The 26,729-nt window shown below is 35.1% G+C and overlaps 3 protein-coding genes and 2 pseudogenes across 3 annotated transcripts; 1 reads left to right on the top strand and 4 right to left on the bottom strand.

The window, feature by feature from the left end:
• Window positions 1–645: 645 nt before the first annotated feature.
• On the bottom strand, window positions 646–2,278 carry LOC147940179 (putative pirin-like protein At3g59260). Its single transcript, XM_087463185.1, has 7 exons — window positions 2,139–2,278; window positions 1,991–2,040; window positions 1,856–1,894; window positions 1,726–1,754; window positions 1,567–1,629; window positions 1,380–1,480; window positions 646–1,291 (listed from the first exon to the last, which is right to left on the bottom strand). The coding sequence occupies exons 1-7, from the start codon at window positions 2,225–2,227 to the stop codon at window positions 802–804; spliced, it is 861 nt and encodes a 286-aa protein (XP_087319311.1). The 5' UTR covers window positions 2,228–2,278; the 3' UTR covers window positions 646–801.
• Window positions 2,279–3,553: 1,275 nt separating this feature from the next.
• Window positions 3,554–11,876, bottom strand: LOC147940177 (S-protein homolog 24-like; annotated as a pseudogene).
• On the top strand, window positions 6,614–8,275 carry LOC147940178 (uncharacterized; annotated as a pseudogene).
• A 9,072-nt stretch (window positions 11,877–20,948) lies between the features above and the next one.
• Window positions 20,949–21,506, bottom strand: LOC147940176 (uncharacterized). The gene has a single exon (XM_087461185.1). The coding sequence runs from the start codon at window positions 21,504–21,506 to the stop codon at window positions 20,949–20,951; it is 558 nt and encodes a 185-aa protein (XP_087317311.1).
• LOC147940175 (uncharacterized) lies at window positions 21,506–22,009 on the bottom strand. Its single transcript, XM_087461183.1, has one exon. It carries the CDS (start codon window positions 22,007–22,009, stop codon window positions 21,506–21,508), a length of 504 nt encoding a protein of 167 aa, XP_087317309.1.
• Between the last annotated feature and the right edge of the window lie 4,720 nt (window positions 22,010–26,729).

Here is a 26,729-nt window from a genome sequence, read left to right as displayed (position 1 = left end):
GTTCTTTGGCTGAAGCAGAGTACCGTGCCATGTCAGAGACTGTGTGTGAGATTTTGTGGTTGCGGAAGGTTCTTTTCTCCATGGGTGTTGATTGTTCTGCTCCGGTGCCACTTCATTGCGAGAATGAGGCTGCTATTCACATGAGTAAAAATCCTGTTTTTCATGAAAGGACGAAACATATTGAGTCAGACTGTCATTTTATTCGAGATGAGATTGTTAAAGGTGTTATTGCTCCTCAGCATGTTTCGACTAAGGTTCAGTTGGCTGATATTCTTACGAAGGTTCTTGGTCGCAATGAGTTCGATGAGTTTTTTCTCAAACTGGGTATTCGTGATCTTCATACTCCAGCTTGTGCGGGAGGGAGGGGGGGAGGGTATTATGAGCCAGAGCTCATTTGTGTAATTAACATATAAATGTTGTATATTTGGGTTATTTCCATACTTTGGTATTAGATTAAATATTGTAATCGTAAGCCTACACAACTTGAGAAATAGGAAAACCTTTTATATGGAATAAGGTTTTTGACATTGTCTTTTGTGAAAAGTTATTCTTTAATCCTAGTAAAAATATTGGTTCACTAAGACGAAAAAGAAAATTAAGCTTCAAATCATAAAACATGTATTGTGAATCTGAAAGAAGTTGAACTATAGTTAATCAATTTATTAAAAACGTAGCATGTGTTTTGTTATTACGTGACAATGGTAAGATATAGAAATAGAATGTATAATTAAAACGGTGTGCGATAAGATAAAAAAACCTAATAAATATAAGTGCATGTCTCTGGTTATTGCTTCAAACTCTTCACTGTGACCTCCAAGACTTAGCCATCTCAAAGCCATTCTTGGCATTGCGATAGTCGTCAATTGTCATATCAATGTCAGCCTGCGAGTTCATCACAAATGGCCCGTGCTGAACCACAGGCTCGCCGATGGGTTCCCCTGCAATCAACAAGAACCTCAACGGCCTAGAGCTTGATGTATTCTTCACGCTAACTTGATCCCCTCTTCCAAATACCACAACATTGTGTGCTTCTACTGTGGAAGAGTCCGAGGAGCTAAACACGCCTTCATCGCCTTCTAGAAGGTAGGCGAAAGCAGTCCATGACTCTGGAATGGTCTGGAGGGTTTGAGCTCCTGGGTCGAGCGTAACGTCAAGGAACATGATTGGTGTTTCTGTGTAGAAAGGAGACTTGACTCCCATCGACTCTCCGGCTATGATTTTGACCTCTACTCCATTGTCCCATGCTCTCGGAATATATGAATTCGGTATTTCTCGGTTTTTTGGCCAGATCCTGTCATAAACCAAACAAAACAGATCTTAAAACATTGAAAAAGATGAATATAACTAGAATCTTTTGTCATGAAGAATTTTCTTTGTACATCTTTTGACTGTAAGGGAGGTTGATCCAGAGTTGAATGAGACTGTTAACTTCTTCTTGAGGCATTTCAGAATGAATGATTCCTCTTCCTGCTGTCGTCCACTGCAATATAATAACCAAAATCAAAAGGATGCAACAAGAAAGCTTAGTAGTAAGAGTATTTTTAATTATGTTTATTGTTGTTTCACCTGAACATCTCCTTCTTGGATTGTACCTCTATGACCATTACAGTCTTGGTGAATGAGGCCTCCCTATATTGTACAAGTTAAATCGATATCCAAGTAAGCAAAAGTAAAAAAGGCTTTTTATTATTGGCTTAAATCATGGCTGAAGATATATGTTCTCACCTGCAACATGTATGTCACACTTTCAAAACCTGTGTACACAGTTGATCCAATTACATCAGAAAAATTAGAGACTAGAGGAATTAAGCAGATGTACGTAGAAAAAACTGAAAAAAATAGGCGTGAATTTGACCTCTGTGAGGATGATCTCTGAATCCACCAGGAGGTGAAACTGAATCAAGAAACAGAGCAAATCAGAACAAACAATAAGTAAACATAAAAAATCAAAAATTTAATTCACACATTGGGGAAGTAAAAAGAATGTTACAGGAAAGTTCAGAAAGCGAGACGAACGGGTCCAATAACTCATGGTTTGTCCTGAATTAACCATGCAACAAGAAAATTAAATGAAACTTGAAGGTGAAGAAGCCATTATACGTTAGACAATTGATGAACAATAAAAAAAGCAAACTCACTTGGTAATGCCTTGTCTAATAACAGCAGCAGCACCACCGTCGTTCTCAAAATTTGCATAAATCTTCTTAACAATCTGTCTCTCTGACATGGTGATGATGTCCTTTGTGTCTTTTGTCTATCTCTCTTTGAGTGTTTGTGTGTTTATTTTGGCGTGCGTACACATATTTATATCACAAAAGCAAAGACAAAAATAGCAATAACTAAAAAATTCTTGTTACCATAAATGTTTGTTTGTAATGTACACCAATTTATCATAAATGTAAACTTCTATAGCTTTGTCGAAAATTAAAAAAAAAAATGAAAATTTTCTATAATATTTTATTTTTTTAAACATCAAAGGCTATCAATGGATAGGAAAACTAGCTTTTGATGTTTAAGAAAATAAAATAAAAATATAGAAAACATCCCAAAATGCATTGTTTTGTCGTTCAAGAACTTCTTTTTTTCACATATAATGAATTTTAGTAAAATGCATAATAATATAATTAAGTAAATTCCTTGAATTAACATATACATTCTAAATATTTAACTTTTTTCTTTTTTAATTATGTTTTTCTGAATTATTATTACTTTGAAAATAACATTCCTTTTTTGTAAATAATAAAAAAAAATTGTTTTTTTGTCACATGAAAAAAAAAAAAAAAACCAGACAACTTGTACGACGACGTATGACTACAGAGAAAGAAAGGTTTCAGATGATTCGTTGGGGTTTTAGGTTTCGTGAATAGAGTTTTTGGATTCCACTGTTAACAAGTTCTCTCTTATGTGTGACCATGGCGTTGTTCGTTGCGATGATGTCACTGAATGGTTATTAAACGTGCTGCGACGTGGGGGTTAACGATCTTGATTTACGCGTTACTCTGGATGAGGGTCGTCTTGCCTTCAAAGATCTTTGAGACATGGACAGAATGATGGAGCAAGTCGTGTACTTTCTTGAGACAATGCCGAACCTAAAATAAACTCATAGTACACTACGAAACGTTCCTAGAGAAGGTCTAACCGGCCAAATGCAAGATTCAAGTAATAACCTCAACCTGTCCTCTACTTAACGCATTTGTTACTACTACTATGGCTTCTCAATTTCTTTAGGATTCACTCATGCTTCTTTTCACCATGTCAAAGCCATGAGTACTGTGTCTCGGCTTTAATTTAGTATGTAAGGACTTGTTCTTTATGTATGCTTTTGTCGGTTAGGCCAACAATGTGCACTTAATGTCTATAATGTTTTCAATTTTCGTGCTTTGTCTTTTGTGAAGTTTGGGAAGTATGGACCACTGGGGCTACGGAGATTAGTCGTAAAAGTCAATACATCGATAGATTCGTCCCAAATGTCTTTGATAAACTACCTTTTGAATACACTTCCACAACATGCCAGAGAAAAAACAGTTTCTCCAAAACCGATCTTGACTTGATTTCAATGGTTAACTTCGTCTAAGCGTTCAAGTGAAGCAATTCCTTCAAGATCTTTATTGCAATATCGTAACGTTAATGTTCTTAAGCGCGATAAATTTGATATCCCATCGATACTCCGAAGACTTGTTGTACCCTCGCTAAATACAAATGTATTAGTTTTTTCAACCTTTGGCGACAAGCAGGTAGTCTCGCAATCAATGTTCTTTATAAATCAATACGCAAATTCTTAGACAGATCCAAAACAACTAGTTTTGGCCTACACCTAACGAATTCACCTGCAATACTTGTCAATGGTATGTTTTCTTGGAGGTCTGAACACTCGTAAGCCATACCTGGACTTCGTTAAGCCTTTGTAGACCTGTGCCTTCCTCCCTGCACCCTTCTTTAACACATCTAAGTCTTCCATGGATTACTCCAGAGCCACCAAATTCTTCTCAAGGTTACGAATATAAATTACCTCTGCCACAAAAGCAGCTAACGGCACGGTTCAACACTTGATCGCAAGATAGTTGGAAAGACACACACCCCCCCCCCCCCCACCCCCCATCCTGCACTTCACAAATAGACGCTTGCTGACGTTAATGCAATTGTACAGATTTTCAATTTTTTCTTATTATATAATTTCACTTAGTAGTGTTTTCTTTTTGAAATAAAGTAACGGATTAAATGATTAAAGAAATAGTTCTTGATTACTTCTTGTTTGTTCTATGTGTAAACTTTCTTTTTTTTTCATGTGAAAATTTTAGTTATTTAAAAGTAGTAGTTTGATAGTTATGCAAATTGTAAATATCAATATTACATTTTTTGTCCATATTATGAAAATTTAATGTAGTTACTTAGTTTTTCATATGTGTTGATGGTTTGGGTTTAGGGTTGGCAACTTGGCCGTATATCCATCTCATTTAACTCGTTTTATATCAAAAATATTTTACGTTTTATAGACCAACCCCATGCAAAAATTATATAACCAAACTAATGTTTTTTTTTAACCAAGCTAATGTTAAGTGTTAACTCTAATTAATTTCCATCACATAGTCGTTGAGCTTTTAATTAAAGATATTTTTATTAAGTTAACAAGTGAGTGATATACTTGAATAATAATTAGGGATGAATCAAAAATTATTAAATTTCACAGCAATATAAATGTGGGAAACAAGAATCTATAGACATATAAGAAAGTAAGATGCTAGAAAATAATAAGCTCAGATGTAAACTGGCGGAGGCAAGTACTAAGTATGTGTGTAATTCCTTGAGTTGTTATATACGCAGTAATGAATATGTTTAGTGTTAGGATGTGCACGTACGTGTTGTTGTTATGCTACATGAATGATTGTGAATTTGTCATTTGTGAATATTGTGATTGTGATTGTGATAATTGAATGAGTTGTGTTTTTGTGTGGACATCTGTAATCTCTTCCACAGAAGAAATTTCTTTTTTTATGCATGATGCATATCCTTTGGCCCTTTTATTTTTTTCAAGTTAATTAATGTTATTAGAAGTTGCATGCAGTTTAAAGTTCTAATTGTTGGTGGAGTTAGAAACTCTATTCACAAAACTTCACTTAAAGAAAAAAACAATTATTCATAGGTTATACTTAATTATATTTATATTTTAATCAAATGAGTTACATTTTTTTAAAAATAATTCAATTTCATAATACTTTAACCAATAAAAAATTATAGAACCATCTTTTTCTGCTTACCATGTACAGTTTGCACATCTAAAAAAATCTCTAGATGCTCTAGACTATCTTTTGAATACATCTCCACAACATGCCACAGAAAAAAAAAGTTTCTCCAAAACCGATCTTGACTAGATTTTAATGGTTAGAACTTTCAAGAGAAGCGATTCCTTCAAGCTTCCGTCAAATGAAACAAGATCTTTATTGCAATATCGTAACGTTATTGTTCTTAAGCGCGACAAATTTGATATCCCATCATACTCCAAAGACTTGTTGTACCCTCGCTAGATACAGATGCATTAGTTTATTCAACCTTTGGCGACAAGCAGGTAGTCTTGCAATCAATGTTCTTTATAAATCAAGACGCAAATTCTTAGACAGATCCAAAACAACTAGTTTTGGCCTACACCTAACGAATTCACCTGCAATACTTGTCAATGGTATGTTTTCTTGGAGGTCTGAACACTCGTAAGCCATACCTTGACTTCGTTAAGCCTTTTCCTTCCTCCCTGCACCCTTCTTAACACATCTTCTCGCTTTGCCTTAAGTACTTCCATGGATTTCTCCAGAGCTACCAAACTCTTCTCAAGGTTACGAATATAAATTACGTCTGCCACAAAAGCAAGATAGTTGGAAAGACACACCACCACCAACACCCCCCCCCCCCTACTTCACATATAGACGCTTGCTGACGTTAATGCAATTTTACAGATTTTCAATTTTTTATTATTATATAATTTCAGTTTGTAGTGTTTTCTTTTTGTAATAAAGTAACAGATTAAATGACTAAAATTATTATTTTTTATGTGAAAATTTTAATTATTTAAAATTAGTAGTTTAATAGTATGCAAATTGTAAATATCAATATTATGAATGTACTTAGTTTTTCATATGAGTGTTGATGGTTTGAGTTAGGGTTGGCAACTGGGCCGCATATCCGTCTCATTTAACTCATTTTATATATAAAAAAGTAAGAAGCTAGAAAATAATAAGCCCAGATGGTTTGAGTTATATCAGAATATGTAATGTCGGTTATATACTTTCAGTTATTTACTATCTTAGTTTACTATTGTTTTGGTTTAGGGTGATACTATTTAAGCTGTAATATTTCCTGATTAAATCTTTAATGAAGCATTATATAAGCTAAGAAAAGTTAGTTACAGAAAGCTGAAATGGTATCAGAGCTTTTCTTCGAGCTCGCTTCATTCATCTTCTTTCGCAAGCTCAATTTTTCATTTGATCCTCTTGTTCTTTTTCTTTTTCTGAATCTTTGTTTCATTCTCTTCAATTTGATAGCTCAACTTCTCTTTTTTTTTTCCGATCGCGTTTCATTCCGATCGTGCTCTTCCTCCGTTCAAAATCTTAGATCCGCCTTAGCGATGACTAATCCAGCTGCTGGGAGCTCTGATCCTTACGAGAATACGTTATTTCTTCACGTCCGGCGTGAACCTGGTCCTCGACAAGCTTACTGGAGAATCCAACTACCACACTTGGCGTCGCTCGATCATAAAAGCTCTTAATGCGAAAAACAAGCTTGGATTCGTTGATGGAACAATCGTTAAACCAAATTCAACAAGCTCAGATTCTGGATCTTGGACTCGCTGCAACGACATGGTATGTAACTGGATTTCGAACTCAGTCTCGAAGGAAATAGGATCTGGAACAGTTTATTTTGATGATGCACATCTCTTGTGGTTGAATCTAGAAGGGAGATTTAAGCAAAGCAATTTGTCTAAGATCTATAGTGTTCAAGATCAACTCGATCGCTTACATCAAGGATCTTTAGATCTCAGTTCTTATTATACTAAAACTACCACTCTATGGGAAGAATTGAAGAATTTTGAAGAGTTACCTACCTGTAGATGTGGCGGATGCACTTGTGGATGTAACGATCGATGGATTCAGTTATATGAGAGGCGTAACATTGTCAGGTTCTTGATGCGTTTGAATGAGTCATTTACTCAAGCTCGCCGTCAAATACTCATGATGGATCCACTTCCAGAATTCACCAAAATCTTTAACTTCATTTCTCAAGATGAGCAACAGAGGTGTTTGACTTCTCCACTGCCTGTACCAGAGTCCCCTGTGTATCAAGCTTCCGTCAATTATCAGAAACAGAGAGGATTTCAACAAGGAAGACCTCGTCCTCTCTGCACTCACTGTGGGTTGCTTGGTCACACAATAGCACGCTGTTACAAGCTCCATGGATACCCTCCTGGATACAAAGTACCTCCAAACTCTAGCTACAGTGCAGACAAGTCTAAAGGGAATCTCACACCACATAATGGAGTTCATATGGTGTATTCTCAGCCCTCCGAACAAATGATTTATCCTCAACCTACAGAACAAGGTCCACAAGTTCAGATTCCACAAAATCATGCTATCTTTTATAATGGCATTTCTTACCAATCCTCTAGACAATCTTCGTGTGGAAACTCTACTCCTGTTGGACAACATTCTACTAGCTTTAATAATGGAACTTCTCCAATGATAAATCATTCTGTTAACATGGTGCAATCTGGAAGAACCTTTACTCCTGTCAGTAGATCTCATGGTGGGGAACAGATAACTCAGCTGGTTACTCAATTGAATAGACAACTTCAAGGTTCTCCGTATCAAGTCATACGTTCAACGCATGTCTCACAGCATCACGATTCTATTTCAGCTCAAGGTAAATCACTTTTACCTTCTCACTATATTTCTGCTTTCGAAACATGCCTTACTTTACCAAGTACTATCTGGATTCTCGATACTGGAGCTAGTTGTCATATTTGTTGTGACCTTAGGATGTTCTCTAATGTCTACCAAGTTGATCACACTAATATTACTCTCCCAAACAATATCACAATACCCATTCACACTGCTGGAATAGTAAAACTTAGTGATAGTCTTATTCTTCATCCTGTTTTCTTTGTTCCTTCTTTCCATTTAAATCTCATTAGTGTTAGTTCATTAACGAAAACAAACAAAAATTTATCTGTGCATTTTTATCATGATTCTTGTTTCATTCAGGATCATACTCAGGAATGGATGATTGGTGAAGGGGATCAATACAATGATCTTTATCTCTTACACCATCAACGCCTTCCTGATACAAATCATCATGTAGCTTTCAGTGCTGTTTATCCTGAGCTTTGGCATCAGCGTATTGGTCATCCATCTATTTCAAGAGTTCAAACTTTGTCTTCAAATTTAAATATTCGTCAGAAACTTTCAGAATTTCATTGTAAAGTTTGTCATATTGTCAAAACAAAAACGGTTGTCTTTTGATTCAAATAATAAAAAAATTTCTGAGGAACCTTTCTCTCTGATTCACATTGATATTTGGGGTCCTTTCCATGTTACATCAGCAAAAGGATTTCGTTATTTTCTTACCATTGTTGATGATTGCTCTCGGTTCACTTGGATCTATTTTCTTCAACTTAAAAGTGATGTTACAAATATATTTCCATCCTTTCTAAACCTAGTTAATACTCAGTTTGGAGTACAAGTTAAGAGCATTCGATCTGACAATGCTCCTGAACTTCAATTCACTGATTTACTTTCAAAACTTGGCATCTTTCATTATCATTCATGCGCATATACTCCTCAAGAGAATTCTGTTGTTGAAAGAAAACATCAGCATCTTCTAAATGTTGCAAGATCACTTTATTTTCAATCTAACATTCCTCTTGCCTACTAGCTAGAATGTGTTTCTACAGCTGCTTTCTTGATAAATAGAACACCTACACCTGTTTTGCATGATCAAATACCCTTTGAAATCTTGTATAAGAAACTTCCTGATTATTCTTTTCGAAAAGTGTTTGGTTGTTTGTGTTATGAATCTACACATTCACATGATAAGAATAAGTTTACTGAAAGAGCTAGAGCATGTGCGTTTATTGGCTATGAACCTGGTTTTAAAGGATATAAAGTCTTGGATCTTGAATCAAATGTTGTTTCCGTTACTCATAATGTTAATTTCCATGAAACAATTTTTCCCTTTATTGATAAAACAACAACACCAGGACTTAGTTTCTTTGATGATGTGCTGCATTCATTTCATGAAAATCAAACGCATTAATATATATATGATGATTTCTCTGTTACTAGGCCTGAAGTTAATCCTGTCACTGAGTCAAACACTGTTCCAGTCGACACACCATCATGATCCTCTACTCCATTAAACACTTTAAACTCTGATCAAGCTCGGAATGGTATGGAAAACACTCTTAGGCCACGAAGAGAAACACATGCTCCTAGTTATCTTTCACAGTACCATTGTTCTAACATTACCACAAAACATTCTTTTCCTTCTTCTTCTTCTTCTTCTCATGCTACTGCTCATCCTCTCTCTGCTTCTTTGTCCTACGATAAACTCTCTCCTGAGTATCATCTGTTCTGCTTTGCCATAATTGCTGAAAAAGAACCAAATACCTTCAAAGAGGCAGTGCTGTTGCAACATTGGCTTGATGCAATGAACATGGAGTTGGATGCTCTTGTGAGTACATCAACTTGGGTGATTCGTTCTTTACCTGATGGCAAACATGCCATTGGTTGTAAATGGGTTTATAAAATAAAGTATAAATCTGATGGCTCCATTGAACGCTATAAAGCTAGGTTGGTTGCCAAGGGTTATACACAACAAGAAGGTGTTGACTATATTGATACTTTTAGTCCTGTGGCTAAGCTCACTACTGTCAGATTAATATTGGCTTTAGCTGCCATTCACAATTGGAGCATTAATCAGATGGATGTCACAAATACTTTTCTCCATGGTGATTTGGAGGAAGAAATTTATATGACCTTGCCACAGGGATACACTCCATGACAGGGGGAGACTTTGCCAGAGAAACCTGTTTGTCGGCTTGTCAAGTCTTTATACGGTTTAAAACAGGCTTCTCGCCAATGGTTTCACAAATTCTCTGGTGTTCTCCTACAACATGGTTTCACTCAGTCGCCCTTTGATCCAACATTGTTTGTAAAATCAAACTCAGATGGTTTTCTTGCTCTTCTTGTTTAAGTGGATGATTTCTTGTTAGTGAGAAACAAAGATTCAACAGTGCTGGCTGTCAAATCTTTTCTTGCTCAGGAATTCAAGCTAAAAGACTTAGGCCAGATGCGTTATTTCTTGGGTCTCGAAGTAGCTCGCTCACAAGAAGGCATTTCTATTTGTCAACGTAAGTATGCTTTGGAGTTACTTGAAGAGTTTGGTTATCTTGGTTGCAAACCCTTCTCAACACCTATAGAACTGAATCTGAAGTTGAGTGACGAAACAGGAGAGCTGCTTCCTGAACCGTCTTATTACAGGAGGTTAATTGGCAAATTGGTGTATTTGACAGTCACTAGGCCAGATATTTGTTTTGCAGTTAACAAACTAAGTCAGTATGTCAATGCTCCACACAAGTCTCATCTAGATGTCTCTTACCGTATACTTGGCTATTTGAAGAATGATCCAGGTCAAGGACTGCTGTATTCTGCTACATCCACTCTCAACCTTCGTGCATTTGTTGATGCTGAATGGGGAAACTGTCCTGAGACAAGTAGGTCCATTTCTGGATTCTGCATCTTTCTTGGTGACTCTCTTATCTCCTGGAAATCGAAGAATCAATATGTTGTTAGTCGAAGCTCAGCTGAAGCAGAATATCAAAGCATGGCAAATACTACTTGTGAGTTGCTCTGGATCAATTCTTTACTTGAAGATTTGCAGGTTTCGCTGGTTGATACTATTGTCATGTACTGCGACAATCAAGCTGCCTTACACATTGCCCAGAACTCTGTTTTCCACGAACGGACGAAGCACATTGATCGGGACTGTCATGTGGTTCGTGAACGAGTCGCTTCTGGTTTTATGAAAGCTCTCAAGATTGGTACACAACATCAGCTAGCTGACCTGCTCACCAAACCACTTCCAAAACCGAAGTTCACTTATCTATTGTCCAAGATGGGATTACATAATTTGTACTCTCCATCTTGAAGGAGAGTATCAGAATATGTAATATCGGTTATGTACTCTCGGTTATTTACTATCTTGATTTACTATTGTTTTGGTTTAGGGTGATACTATTTAAGCTGTAATCTTTCCTGATTAACTCTTTAAAGAAGCATTTTATAAGATAAGAAAAGTTAGTTAGAGAAAGCTGAAAAGTTAAGTACTAAATATGTGTGTAAATTCCTTGAGTTTTTGTATACGCAGTAATGAATATGTTTAGTGTTGTTGTTATGCTACATGAATGATTGTGATTGTGAATATTGTGATAATTGAATAAGTTGGGTTTTGTGTGGACATCTGCTTACAGTTTGCACATCTAAAAAATCTCTAAATGCTCTGTAAATTGTGAACACACCTTCATTTATTTGTCCTTGGCTAAAACCACAAAAATAAAGCATCGATAAATAATAGTTAATGTGAAATTTCCAAGCTAATAATTCACCTGTACCAAGTATGTGAAAGCCTATATCCTCATCTCTAAATTTACAATGGATTCCAAGAAGATAGTCATTATCATTTTGAATCGTGATTCTCGTAAGGTAACCTCGAAATGAATCTTTAGCTTGTAGAATTTGAAGAGCTTCTGAATGTATCAAAGGTATCATAACTATGATCATAGTGAAAATTGAGCAAAAGTAAGAATTGAGATTTATTCCGGATGAGTTTACCATGACAATTGGTTTACTTGTGATACATCTTTTTTTTTTTTTAGAGTGATATATTTATATAAAATATAGATTTATGTTGAATAACCTAAATTAGTCATAAAATCACTAGGTTTATTTGTTTAATCATCTTATTATATAAAGTTGGGTTTTGAGAATTAGCCATTAATAAGATTTTGACATGTGTCAAGTTTATATCAATATGAGATTTTGACATGTGTAAAAATTAATATTTAATAGAAGGGGTTTGAGATTAAAAATTTACAAAAATGTAAAAGGAGAATTATCAAAAAATTACAAAATTTACATAAATTATTATTTTTTAAAAATAATTATAAGGAGATTATAAATATATATATATATTTCATTAAATTCGGAATTATAACATTTATTTTTAATTTTGAGTTATTAATTCTACAAAAAAATAGAAATGGAATTAAAGAAAATATACAGTTAATTATTCTAAATTTTATAAATACTCACTTCTATATAAACATAGATCGTCTCATATTTTTCACCTAACAAAAAAAATTATTCAAAAATATTGGTTTCAACTTTGTTCTATTGGTAAAACGTATTTAATGGAAAAATAATTTTTTCTTAATTTTTTAAACCAAAATTTTCTCCTACTTTCTCCTTTTTCAGTTTGGAATATGTAAGATTAATATGTTGACCCAAAAAAATGATTAAAACAGAATACCACATCTTCTTTTTCGACGCAATGTTGTCTCTATATGGAGGAGGGCGGAGCCGAGGTTCTCTCCATGGTTGGTTATTGTGACATCCCGGCTTGCGGAGAGGTTTAAAAGAATTGATTTGGTCACCTATGTCACCAAAGTGCACTTATCTTTTCGGTCAAAAGTCCTGAGAGAACTCCACAGTTAAGCGTGCTTGTGCTGGAGTAGTCTTAGGATGGGTGACCTTTTGGGAAGTGTCTGTCGGAACTGTGCGAGTGAGGACAAAACACATGGAAAGATCATGTAGTGACTTGTAGGGACGGTATCAAGTCTTTAAAGCCTCCCGGACGTATCAAACCGACTGTCGGATATAGATGGGCTCACGGACCTAGTGAGAGGACATGGGGCCCATTAAGGAAGGTGGGCCCATGGACTGGGATTGGACATGGGGCCTACTGAGAGGTGGTGGTCGGGACGTTACAAGTGGTATCAGAGCCGAACCCAAACGAGTGTGGAGTCGAGTGGACTCACACCATCGGGGGTGACGGTCTTGGTGCGCAACGAGGTTGTTGCGATTTGTTAGTGGGGTTGAATTGTGACACCCCGACTTGCAAAGAGGTTTAAAAAAATTGATTTAACCACCTATGTGTGACACTCCCGGTTTCAGAGACTTGCAAAGAGGTTTAAAAGAATTGATTTGACCACCTATATCACCAAAGTGCACTTATCTTTATGGTCAAGGGGCCTGAGAGAACTCCAGAGTTAAGCGTGCTTGAGCTGGAGTAGTCTGAGGATGGGTGACCTTCCGGGAAGTGACTATCGGAACTGTGGGAGTGAGGACAAAACACAGGAAAAGATCATGTGGTGATTTGTAGGGATGGTAACAAGTCTTTAAAGCCTCCCGGACGTAGCAAACCGACCGTCTGATATGGATGGGCTCAAGACCCTAGTGAGAGGACGTGAGGCCCATTAAGGAAAGTGGTCCCATGGACTGGGATTGGACATGAGACCCACTGTGAGGTGGCGGTTGGAGCGTTACACTATGTCACCAAAGTGCACTTATCTTTTCACTCAAAGGTACTGAGAGAACTCCAGAGTTAAGCAAGCTTATACAGGAGTAGTCTTAAAATGGGTGACCTACCGGGAAGTGACTGTCAGAACTGTGCGAGTGAGGACAAAACACAGGAAAATATCATGTGGTGACTTGTTTGGACGGTAACGAGTCTTTAAAGCCTTTCGGACGTAGCAAACCGATCGTCGGATATAGATGGGCCCATGGGCCTAGTGAGAGGACGTAATGCCCATTAAGGAAGGTGGGCCCATGGACTGGGATTGGATATAGGGCCTACTGAGAGGTGGCGGTCGGGGCGTTACAAATATGATATCAAGATAAGATTACATATTGATATCCAAAAATTTTGTATTAAATTTTGACGAAATTTTTCACCAAATGCATTAGTAAAAACATATTATGAATTTGTTAGATAATTGTTTATTGGATTAACACGATAACAATATATATGTAATTAAGCTTATAAATATATCATGTTAAATCATTTGATAGCGCGATAAGTTTATGATTTAGGTGATAATTTATATTTATTGTGTTTACTTATTTATTTATGTCATATATACCAAAATAACTGTGAGGCATTTAGTGATTTCGGTTGTAAATTTATATAGTTAACTATTAAATATATGTGGCATATAATCAAGTTTACTTTACATGTTAACATGATAAAAATTACAATAACGAGTTAAGAAGAATGTTAGAGACATTCACAATTGATAACGTGATAAATTATTTAGAACATGCTAAGGTTTTCAATATATCATATACAACTTTAAATAAAGAGATGTTTTGTTACCAGAAAATTTTGGTCGAATCGATTTCAAAACTTTGAAAATCCTATTAGCATCATTTGAGATGTTTTGTTACCAGAAAATTGTAGATAAAGCTGTGGATGCACTAGATCTAGTAGGTATCTTTCGCTCAACTGTGGAAGCTAACCGTAGTCTCGTCGCCACCATAGCCTCTGCGATTTCGCCGCCACCGCCTATGCCAGACTCACTCACAATCATCCCGGTTTATATTATCACCGCCGGTATCACTTATGCCTTATTTCTTCCTCTCACATCATCACCACTGTGGGTTATATATCATCATCATCTTTTATCTAGCCATTGCCATCTTCCGTCATCTTCTCACGATTCCACCAGCTCCGAGAACAATATCACGATTAAAGAAGTTCTACAATTTTGTTTTTCAGCGATCATTGAAAATCAGTTATATTCTAACTTAGTTTTGTTTTGCTGTGAAATATTTGTTGATGTCAATTTCTTGGGGCAAAAAAAGCAAACTCTTCGTCGGAGAAAGAGGCAAGGAGAGAGAAAAGATGAAAGTTAAACAACTTGTGAAAAAAAAGGTGAGAGACAATAACGTAAAATCATTTACACAAATACTGACAAAACAATGTTTGTTTGTGTCAGTTAATTATCGAGTCTTCTAGGGCTACAGATTGCTATTACCCTATTTTTAATTGCATACATTATTGTTATTCTTTTCTTTCATATAACCACAATTCATTATTCCAACAGTTACCATCGGTTAATATGTTAATATAACCACAATCAACTGAAGACATATTGTCAATTAATAAAATTTGGATTAGCTGAAATTAATGTAACTTTTGCCTTAAAAAATAAAACATAACATGTGCGTTTTCAATCAGGATTAGTTATTATAAGTTCGTTTATAAATGTACGCGTTTCTCTTATTCTTGTGATCTCGCATCTCCATATAGGATCGTCGAATGTTCGTATCTCCAATGATCAGAACGTATATACAAATAACGGATTATTGATTAGTCAAAACATATTATTATGTTAAAAAAATTCCAACGACTTCCATGTGAGTTGTCGATCGCTTCAGATTTTTTTTGTGTATTGTTCCTAAAGAAAGCCTGGAGAATTCAAATATTCTTAAACATGATTAAATTTTTTAACTACCTTGTACATGAACAAAAAACGAGTAATTTCAGAATCTGACGCCATGCGTACGGTTATTTTCCCGCCTACCATGGTTGCAGGCTTGCAGCCAACTTGGGAATATCATGGTTCACTGTACGTCATGGCACGCTTGATAGGAACTGATGATGTAGACATTGTTAATTTGACCATAATTAGTTTGACCTTGACAAAGCGATAACATAGACGTGGATAAAGTAATGTCTTTGAAATCAGACACTCTCTAACGGAAGTATTATTATACATAATTGTATCCTCGCAACTACAATAATATTTTGATATTTGTTATCGGCTTAACGATAGAAACAAAATCTACCATCATAGCACAACAATATGGATGAGAGACTACAACTTTATTTGGGATATCAAAATATTTGGACCAATGACAAAATTGGTTAATTAATACATTTGGTGTATTTAGTATCAACTACTTTTTGTTTCGATGGAGTAAATAAATTGGTTAATTAATACATTTGGTGTATTTAGTATCAACTATATAAACATCTCTATGTTTTATCAGCTCATTCCAATGGAGTAAATAAATATGCCAAGTTTATTAAATTCCAATTGACACAATTAACCTAGCTATCTCCCGCCATAAAAGGCTACGTTTGTATACTATGGAAACATAACCGGATCTATTACGTGTATGCATGCAGCACAAGGGAAAATATATAGTAGGAATTTACCCATTTTTATGGTTATAAAATGTTCTTTCTGATTTTTTGTTTTGTTTTGTAATGATCGGTTATGGTTGTCTTTATTGCAATTTTAAATTTTTAAATTTTTTGATTACTAAAATTTGTGTATTTGTTATTATATTCAGAAAATGAGTTGGGTCAAAGTGTTTGGACCAAGTTTATTAATTTTGCTGTATTTATTATTTATTAATATGGGTTGGTTTACTATATTGATTGAATATTTATTCAATGAATCTGACAAAGTAACTACAACTAAAATTTATTAAAATCTCAATTTACAAACCTACTCATCTCACTAGCTCACAAAAGGCTATATGTATGTGTGGAGACAGAAACTGAGTATATGTGTATATCTATCTACACACACACCATGAAGACAAATATATACACTATAGAGAAATTAATCCATTTGAACTCTTAGAGATTTTTTTTAAAATTTTATTTTAATTTTTACAGCAAAATATTTATAGTTTTTAGCCAAAACAAATTTCTATTTTTCATTGTTTTAAAATATACCGTTGTAACGGTTGAATATGTTTGGGGTTAGTAAGATTATAACATAATACGTAGGTACGGGTTGGTAAATGTTTTTTTATTTATAAAAAAAATAATCAAAAAGGCTATTACTGACAAAAAGGTATAATTTGTTGTGCACTATAACTACAAAACTCTTAATGTGTTTGTAATACTTTGTAAAGAGAACAAGAAATAATAAAGTGAGAGAGGGAGGAGAAACCACGAGAGTGAGAGAGACTTTCTTTGATCAAAAACAACTTTTATTATCTCACTCTTCTTACAACACCTTATTTATAGTGAACTCCAAAAGACATGAGTCACACACTTATACATTTGGTAATGATAAGTGGTGAACTACAAAAGACAAGTGGTGTGTTGTGTAATATTACATGAACAAGTGTCATGACATGTGTCTTGTGATGGATTAATCACAATTATATTTTATAACACTCCCCCTTGATTATCCATCACCATTGACAAGTTACGTACTACCTCATTAAAAACCTTGTCACGGAAAAACCCATTGGGATAAAAACCATGACAAAGGAAAAAGAGTATAGTAACGTAATCTTCCCCTCGAAAAGATATGTATAATCTTTCTTCATAGATCTCGTAGATGACGCATTCCAATACAGTGAATATGCTTTCTGAATGTGGTAGTCGGAAGCGCCTTTGTAAATAGATCTGCCGCATTGTCACTTGAACGGATATGTTGGATATCAACTTCCTTCTTTTGCTCTAGTTCATGTGTGTAGGAGAAAAATCTTGGAGGTATATGTTTTATGTAACCTTCTTTGATTTGGGCGACACAAGCAGCATTGTCTTCAAATAATATTGTTGGCTCTTTACTGGTGACTATTCCACTCGATTCTTGCATGTGGTTAGTCATTGATCTGAGCCATACATATTCCCTCGATGCTTCATGAAGAGCAATTATTTCTGCATGATTTGAGGAAGTGGCGACCAAAGTCTGTTTCTGTGAGCGCCATGAGATTGCAGTTCCTCCAATTGTGAAAACATATCCAGTTTGGGATCAGGATTTATGTGGATCTGATAAATATCCTGCATCTGCAAAACCAACTAGACCAACCAAAGAGTTTCTAGGATAGAATAATCCCGAGTCAATCGTACCTTGAAGATAACGGAGAATATGTTTTATCCCATTTCAATGCCTGCGAGTAGGAGATGAGTTGTATCTTGCAAGTAGATTCGTAGCAAATACAATATCCGGTCTAGTGCAATTTGCAAGATACATGAGTCCACCGATAGCACTCATATAAGGTACTTCGGGACCAAGTATTTTCTCGTTATTTTCACAAGGTCTGAATGGATCACGATCGACATTCAGAGATCTATTGACCATTGGAGTACTCAAAGGAGTCGCTTTGTCCATATTAAAGCGCTTTAAAATCTTTTTCGTATAATTTGATTGATGCACAAATATTCTATCTTGCAAATGCTCTATTTGAAGCCCGAGACAGAATTTTGTCTTTCCAAGATCTTTCATTTCAAACTCTTCTTTCATATGAATTCTTGCATCATAAATCTCCTTTTGAGTTCCAATTATGTTCAGATCATCAACATATACAGCAATGATCACAAATCCCGATGGAGATTTCTTTATAAAAACGCATAGGCATATTTCATTATTAACATGCCATTTCTTCAACAGGTATTCGCTTAAGCGATTATACCATATGCGCCTAGATTGTTTTAATCCGTAAAGTGATCGCTGTAATTTGATTGCACAAATTTCATTAGGCTTAGAGTCTAATGCCTCAAGAATCTTAAATCCTTATGGGATTTTCATGTATATATCATTATCCAATGATCCATTTAAATATGCTGTCACTACATCCATAAGGTACATTTCTAAATTCTTAGAAGCCGTTAGGCTCATTAAGTACCTGAATGTAATTGCATCCATGACTGGAGAATATGTTTCTTCATAATCAACTCCAGGTCTTTGAGAAAAACCTTGTGCAACAAGTCGGGCTTTATATCTTGTGATTTCATCTTTCTCATTTCTTTTTCGCACAAATACCCACTTGCAACCAAAAGGTTTTACATCTTTAGATGCAGTGACAAGAGGTCCAAAGACATTTCTTTTATTGAGGGAGAGCAACTCAAGTTGCATACCTTTTTCCATTTCTCCCACACAGGCCTATGTTGGCATTATGATACGGACTTGGATCTGGATCGTCTTTTTCATGATCGATCTCTTTAGATACAGAAAAAGAGAATATTCCATTATCATCATCGATTTCATCTCTATACCATACCATTCCATTTTGGCATAATTAATAGAAACCTCATAATTTTCTATATCATCCTGAGGACTTTTCTCTTTATTTGGTTCTTCTTGTAACTTTTCATCTCCCATTTTCTTTTTTTTTTCTGGGGATTTTTATCTTTAGAGCCCATTGGCCTCCCCCGTTTCAATTGAACCTTAGATTCATTAGCTTTGCTTCCATCAAGTTCCTCTCTAGGAATTTCAACTCTTGATGGTGCATTTGCAGCAGAGATATATGAATTTGTCACCCTTTTTGTATCTATGAACGCATCTGGTAATTGATTTGCCAAACTTTGTAAATGTACAATTTTCTGAACTTCCAGTTCACCTTGATTTGTAGGGGGATCAAGATATATCAAAGATGGTGTATACCATGTAATATATTTTGGTACTTGTTTAATTCTTCCCCCTAATGCTGGAAATTCATCTTCATTAAAATGGCAATCGGCAAAACGTGCCGTAAACATATCACCAGTTTGCGGTTCAAGATATCGAATTATACTCGGTGATGCATAACCGACATATATACCCAATCTCCTTTGTGGTCCCATTTTTGTTCTTTGCGGTGGGGCTATAGGAACATAAACCGCACATCCAAAAATACGGAGATAGGATATGTTTGGCTCTTGGCCAGATGCTAATTGTAAAGGGGAATAGTTATTATATGCGCTTGGTCGTATTTTGACCAATGCCGCAGCATGCAATATAGCATGACCCCATATAGAAATTGGGAGCTTAGTTCTCAATATTAACGGTCTGGCAATAAGTTGTAGCCGTTTAATCAAAGATTCAGCCATGCCATTTTGTGTATGAACATGAGGAACCAGATGCTCCACATCGATTCCTATTGACATACAATAGTCATTGAAAGCTTGTGAAGTGAATTCACCAGCGTTATCAAGCCTGACTTTCTTTATGGCATAATCAGGGAATTGAACTTTCAACCTGATTATTTGGGCAATGAATTTTGCGAAGGTCGTGTTTCGTGTTGTCAATAGACACACATTTGACCATCTACTAGATGCGTCAATCAGTACCATAAAATAATGAAACGGTCCGCATGAAGGGTGGATAGATCCACATATATCACCATGTATTCTCTCTAAGAACATTGGTGATTCATTCCCAACTTTGGCTGGCGATGGCTGAATTATGAGTTTTCCTTGAGAACATGCATCACATGAAAACTCATCAGATCTAAAAATCTTTTGGTTCTTTAATGGATGGCCATTAGAATTTTGCACAATTTTTCGCATCATGATTGAATCAAGATGTCCAAGTCTTTCATGCTATATCTTAAATGTACTAGTAAACTTAGAGTTTACTGTAACATAAGATGCAAAATTAGTTATTCTTGTGCAATACAATCCACAAGATAACATTGGCAATTCTTCCAATATATGTTTCTCTTTAGATGTTATGCAAAGGTATTCAATGTCATTCTTATTCAGAGTCTCTATATGATACCCATTTCTTCGGATATCTCGGAAACTAATCAAGTTTCTATGAGACTTAGGGCAATATAATGCATCAATTTTAAAATTTGTTCCCCTTGGCATTGAAAAATTGGCTTTTCTAGAGCCTATACTAATCTTTGCATTACCACATATAGTGCTCACGCTTCTAGCGAAGTCTTTTATTTTGAGAGAGGAGAAATATTTTTTCTCTTTAAGTATTGAGTGCGTCGTAGCACTGTCTGCTAGACACATATCTCCATCCTCAATCTCAAAATTTAACATTTTCTGAAATAAAATATTTATAAAATAAACATTAATAAAATAACAGAAAGTCTTACAAAAAAGCTTATTATATATTATAATAAAACTGTTATCCAAAAAGATATTTTATAAACATTAAGTACATATCAAACTATGACAAAGCATATCATGGCATATCGGCCATATTCGCATGATTTTCTGTTTTCATTACCAGCGAGAAAATCTGCTATATCAAGATGGGGTTCATCGTTTAGGCCATGGAAAGAAGGTCCAGCTTCATCATAGATGAGGTTGGTCTCAACATCCCTTTCTTTTGCCTTTTGGGATGCTTGGTACAGATCGGCCAAATGTTTTGGAATACGACAGGTCTGATACCAATGTCCTTTCATGCCGCATCTATAACAAGTACTTTCACCTTGTTTCTTTATAAGGCGACCAACATTATTGATTTGAAGATGCTTATTGGTTTTTCTTGCGTTGAAGTCATTAGGAGAGAAACCTCTTCCTTTTCCTTGTCCACGACCTTCTCCACGACCATGACCACGGCCTCGACCACGTCCGCTTCCACGTCCTCGTCCTTGCCAATTATTATAGCTGGATGTAGCAACATTCACTTCTGAAAGTGGAGCTGATCCAGTTGGACGGGTTTGAAGATTTATCATCACGAGCTCATTATTTTGTTCAACAACATGCAGAACTTGCATCAATTCAGAATATCAAGTATACCCACTTTCTCGATATTGTTGCTGCAGAGTACATTTGAAGGATGGAAAGTTTGGAATGTTTTCTCGATCATATCATAATCAGAAACTTCTTCTCCGCAGAGAGCCATCCTTGAAGTGATCCCGAACAAAGCGGAATTGTACTCACTTACACTTTTGTAATCCTGAAACCTCAGGTTTAGCCATTCATGTTTGGCTTTTGGTAAGATCACATACTTTTGGTGATCAAACCTATCCTTGAGCGCGATCCAGAGATCTGCAGGATTTTCTCTCGTGATGTATTCATTTTTTAAACCATCATGGAGATGGTGACGCAAGAACATCGTGGTTCTTGCTTTTTCCTCTTCTAAACCCGTTTCTGACGGATCAAGGGTTTTGAGAAGCCCATTCCCTTTTAGATAGAATTTTACATCTAATGCCCATGTCATATAATTTTTTCCAGAGACATCAAGGGCGGCGAATTCAAGATTTGCCAAGTTTGACATGATTACTATATAAATAATAAGACAATTTGTTAAATGTAAAATTTTATGAAATAATTTTGTAAAATCTTGTTTTAGCAATAAATATAAACTATAAAACAAAATTATAAGCTATAAAATATATTCATAAATTAAAACAATCATTTTAGTAGGCATAGCCTTCCATATGATTTAAAATATATAGATCTGAACATATGATCAAGGAGGCAGAACCTACCATTAAATCAAGAATGTAGATCAAAATGATCAAGGAGGCATAGCCTACCATTAGATCAAGAATGAATGTATAGTTTTTTTTTTACTCTATAAATAATACATATAGTAATATGCATATAAACTAATTAAATTAAATTAAATTTAAACAAATTTAACATAACTTAAATGTTACCTCAAACTTATGACGGATCGCAAATCGCTTATGCTCAAACTTGTAACCAGATCGAGAGTCGTTCGTGCTGATAACGTGAAGTAAACTATAACTACAAAACAGTTAATGTGTTTGTAATACTTTGTAAAGAGATCAAGAAATAATAAAGTGAGAGAGGGAGGAGAAGCCACGAGAGTGAGAGAGACTTTTTTTGATTAAAAAACAATTTCTATTATCTCACTCTTCTTACAACACCTTATTTATAGTGAACTCCAAAAGACATGAGTCACACACTTATACAGTTGGTAATGAAGTGGTGAACTACAAAAGACAAGTGGTGTGTTGTGTAATATTACATGAACAAGTGTCATGACATGTGTCTTGTGATGGATTAATCACAATTATATTTTATAACATAATTAATAATTTTGGTGTCCTTACTTTATTACAATTTTAATTTATAATATTAAATAGTTTATATGCTGATTCAGAGTTTGCAAAAAAAAAAAGCTGATTCCGATAAATTAAAGGGTGAATTTGCTGAATAACCAAAAAGAAAAACTAACAAATAATATAACCATCTATTTGAAAAAATTAGAAAAAATTAGGATCAAGGGTAAGGTAAATTACAATTTTAGGTTTTATGGTTTAAGGGTAGTGGTGGATAGGGGTGGATGGCGGTGTTGGTGGTCCGGCAGTGTTTCGGCGGTGCTCCGGTGGTTTTCCGGTGGTTTTTGACGGAGTTCCGGTGTTTTCTGGCGATTTCCAGCGGTTTCCGGGGTACTTCGATGGTTTTCTGGCAGTTTTTCGGCGATGGTCCAGTGGTTGGAGGTGGTGTGATGGTGGTAGAGGTGGTTGTTAGGAAGTAGAGAGGAGTGTGGTTGGTGGTGGTAAGGGTGGATATAGTAGGGTTAATATGGTATATATTGTATATTGTATAGAAAATATATTAGGTATATGGTTGAGTAGTTAGTTATTAAATTTTGGGTTTTTTTTCTTAGTTACTATTGCCAATTTCCCTAAATTAAATACAAGCATAAATCATGAAGAAAAAAAATAAATTCACCCATTTTAACGTTCACTGCTTTTTCAGCCAAATGTTTTTAGAAAAATATATATATGTGCTTTGTAATGATTAAATATGGTTGAGTTTAGTAGTGTAATGGATGGAAAAAACAATTACTGTGAACCAATTGAGTTTGAACCGGTAGTCTAGTCACAGCGATCCCACCAAAATCTCAGAGAGTGGTAGACTAGTAGTACTTATTATGTGACCAATTTATATTTGCAGATATATAGAGAGAACCAACTAACTAGATTATTGGACATAGGTAAATATTAATATTTAAATGGTTGAGGGAATAGACATAGAGGAAAGAGTTTTTTCAACAATTATACCGTATTCCAAAACCAAACTCAACGATTCTACCACATTTACTAACTCATTTCCAGTAATACCACAAGCATAATAGTGAAAGACTAAAACAACCCTTATTATTATTATTTTTTATTAAAAAAAAAAAGAATTTCGATTTTGTTTTTTGTTTTGCTTTTTCAACTTTTGTGTCAGACCAATTCCAAAATAAAGTGAACGAACTAACACTTATCTCTTCCTTCTTCCATTAATGGTCTTCATATCTCTCCAAATTCACAAAATCGAAACACAAAAAAACCTCTTTTCCTGTCATATGTTTTAATTTTTCTTTCCAAAAAATTTACACCCACAGAACCAAAGGACAACCGGAGCTCTTCTTGCCACCGTCATCGTTGGAGCTCTTTTGCCGGACCAACCGGAACCGCCAGATCGCCTCCTCATATTTATCTCTTGGTCTTTGCCTTTAGTTTTGTCGTCAGTCTTACATTCATTACCAGATCTAACCATTCGTCGCCGGCGAGTCTTCCTCTCCTCCTTGCAAGACCGATTTGTTTGGAGCACAAGCAAGGATTAAAAATTTTCTTGCTCTTGGATTGGAATTTGACTATATTGGATCACCTTGATGGCGATTCCAGCTTACCTTGTGTTGAGGTCTCTTTTTAGACTTGTTCTAATATGAAATTTGTCTCTTTATAGTAGACCAATCATAACTATGTTCATTTGATAGACGATTTGAATTAGGGGATTCAGCTGATGGACCAATTAAATGCACCAGGTTGTCCACTATTAATCTTGTCATCGACAAGTTATTTACAAAGACAATACTTTATTTACTCGATAGACAAGTTTTACACTTGCCCAAAACTTCTATTTTTCCTCTATTAATTTTTTCATGCACTAGATGATTCACAAAAAAATTTGTAGACAACTTTTGTAGTAACTCGGTGGACCAGTTTTAAACTCGCACAAAAGATGGACAAGTAGTCCTTTATTTATCTATGTACTGAAGTACTTTAAGCTAATGGACAAGTTTGTACTCCTCAACTTGTCTATGAAGCACACATTGTCCACAGAACCAAATTTTGTCCACCGTCTTATGTTATTTTAACAAATCTCACGGACAATAATGATTTGTCCTTTGGTCCAAAAAAAAAACAGATAAATATCTCCATCGTCAATTTTTTCTTTTATTTATTTTTATATTTTTTTAATTCATGTCATTCTAGGTCCCATGTCAAATCAAAAACAAGAAAGTTTATCTCTCTACCGGGACAGTTTCGTCTTTCTATTATCTGACAAAAGTTGATTTGTGGTAGGTTAAAAAAGATATTTCAAATGTGGTATTTTAGAAAAGTTTTATATAGAATGTGGTAGTTTCCTCTAAGGCCATGAATGGTGACCTAAATAAGCGGGACAAAAGGATTTCAGCTTTAGTGGGAATTCAGCTTTATGCATGCTACCAATAAATAAAAATATACAATAATATTGACAAGATGTGAGCAATGATTATAGAGAGTAAGATATCAAGTTCATTAATAACACTCCTTCGTACGCCATTTAAACCATGAATGGTGACCTAAATAAGCTGGACATATTTCCAAAAAAAGAAATCCATAATAACTACACCAATCAAGTTTATTTTTTTTCATGCCTGATAAAATGGAAAACGCACTATGTTGTAGATAACTCCATAAATGATGCAGGACACCTTAAAATCCGCTTTCATGATTGATTAATAAAAAATTTATAAATTATACAATAAATAATCATGACTAGAAATAACAAATAAATAAAAATAAGTTCATATATGTCATAAAGCAAAAAAATATTAATAAATAAATAGTGTTTTTAGTTATGCATAAAAATATGTACATCAAAACTTGAACTTTAAATTTAAATAAATATTCTTGTGAAATACTTTTTCATTAACAAAAATAGATAAGAAATTACAATTATATTAATTATTTATATAGTTACTAATTTATTCATGAAATTATTATTATACTATAGAATTATATGCGAGCTTAATGTCTTTTTAATGTCTTTTTTTTTCAGTTAATTTTCTGTATAAGCTTTGCTTTGTCTATTATGAGCCAGGGCTCATTTGTGTAATTAACATATAAATGTTGTATATTTGGGTTATTTCCATACTTTGGTATTAGGTTAAATATTGTAATCGTATATAAGGCATTGTCTACACAACTTGAGAAATAAGAAAACCTTTTATACCGAATAAGGTTTTTGACATGGTATCAGAGCTAAACCTAAAATTTTAGGTTCTTCGATCCTCTATACCCATACTTGTTAAAGCTTAAATCTTCGTTTTTGTTTTCTCTTTTCCTTGACCTTAGTATACTTGATCATTCTGTCGGTATACATATCTTAAATCATGTCAGAGGAAGACTCTGTTTCTAAGATGAGTTCTTCTCTGTCTTTCAGATCCAAGGCACGGGTTGAGTCGGCACGGCGTCGGATCGATCCGTATGATCTCTCTGCTGGAGGTAATCCCGGGTCTGTGATTTCACAACCACAACTTCGTGGCCCTAACTATGATGAGTGGGCAATGAATCTTCGACTTGCTTTACGGGCAAGAAAGAAATTTGGTTTTGTGGATGGTACTATCCCTCAACCTAATGATGATTCTGATGATCTTGAAGACTGGTGGGCAAATAATGCAATGGTGGTCTCTTGGATCAGACTCACGGTAGCACCGGATTTGAGCAGCTCTTTGTCTCATCATGAAAGCGGTTTTCTGTGAAGAATGGACAGAGTGTACAACGTATTAAAACTGAGTTGGCAAATTGTCAGCAAAAAGGATCGGCTGTTGGGGCATATTATGGAAAGCTGACCAAGCTATGGACGAGTCTTGCGGATCTTCAACGTGCCAAGACGGTTTAAGAAATTGCGAAAGAACGGGAAGAAGATAAGCTGCATCAATTTTTGATGGGGCTTGATGAAAGTCTGTTTGGGACTGTCAAGTC

The sequence above is a fragment of the Camelina sativa genome, chromosome 8, assembly GCF_030686135.1.
Source record: "Camelina sativa cultivar CO46 ecotype springtype chromosome 8, ASM3068613v1".
Classification (NCBI taxonomy): Eukaryota; Viridiplantae; Streptophyta; class Magnoliopsida; order Brassicales; family Brassicaceae; genus Camelina; species Camelina sativa.
Note: the sequence above shows the minus strand (reverse complement) of the source record. Positions and strands in the feature narration are given on the sequence as shown.

Excerpts from the sequence above, each read along its gene's own strand:
- LOC147940179 (XM_087463185.1), bottom strand. The coding sequence starts at position 2,227 with ATGTCAGAGAGACAGATTGTTAAGAAGATTTATGCAAATTTTGAGAAC. Across the intron at positions 1,755-1,855 it reads CAGAGATCATCCTCACAGAG|GTTTTGAAAGTGTGACATAC; the intron begins GTCAAATTCACG and ends CTGTGTACACAG. Across the intron at positions 1,292-1,379 it reads CTCCCTTACAGTCAAAAGAT|GATCTGGCCAAAAAACCGAG; the intron begins GTACAAAGAAAA and ends GGTTTATGACAG.
- LOC147940176 (XM_087461185.1), bottom strand. The coding sequence starts at position 21,506 with ATGCAAGTTCTGCATGTTGTTGAACAAAATAATGAGCTCGTGATGATA.
- LOC147940175 (XM_087461183.1), bottom strand. The coding sequence starts at position 22,009 with ATGTCAAACTTGGCAAATCTTGAATTCGCCGCCCTTGATGTCTCTGGA.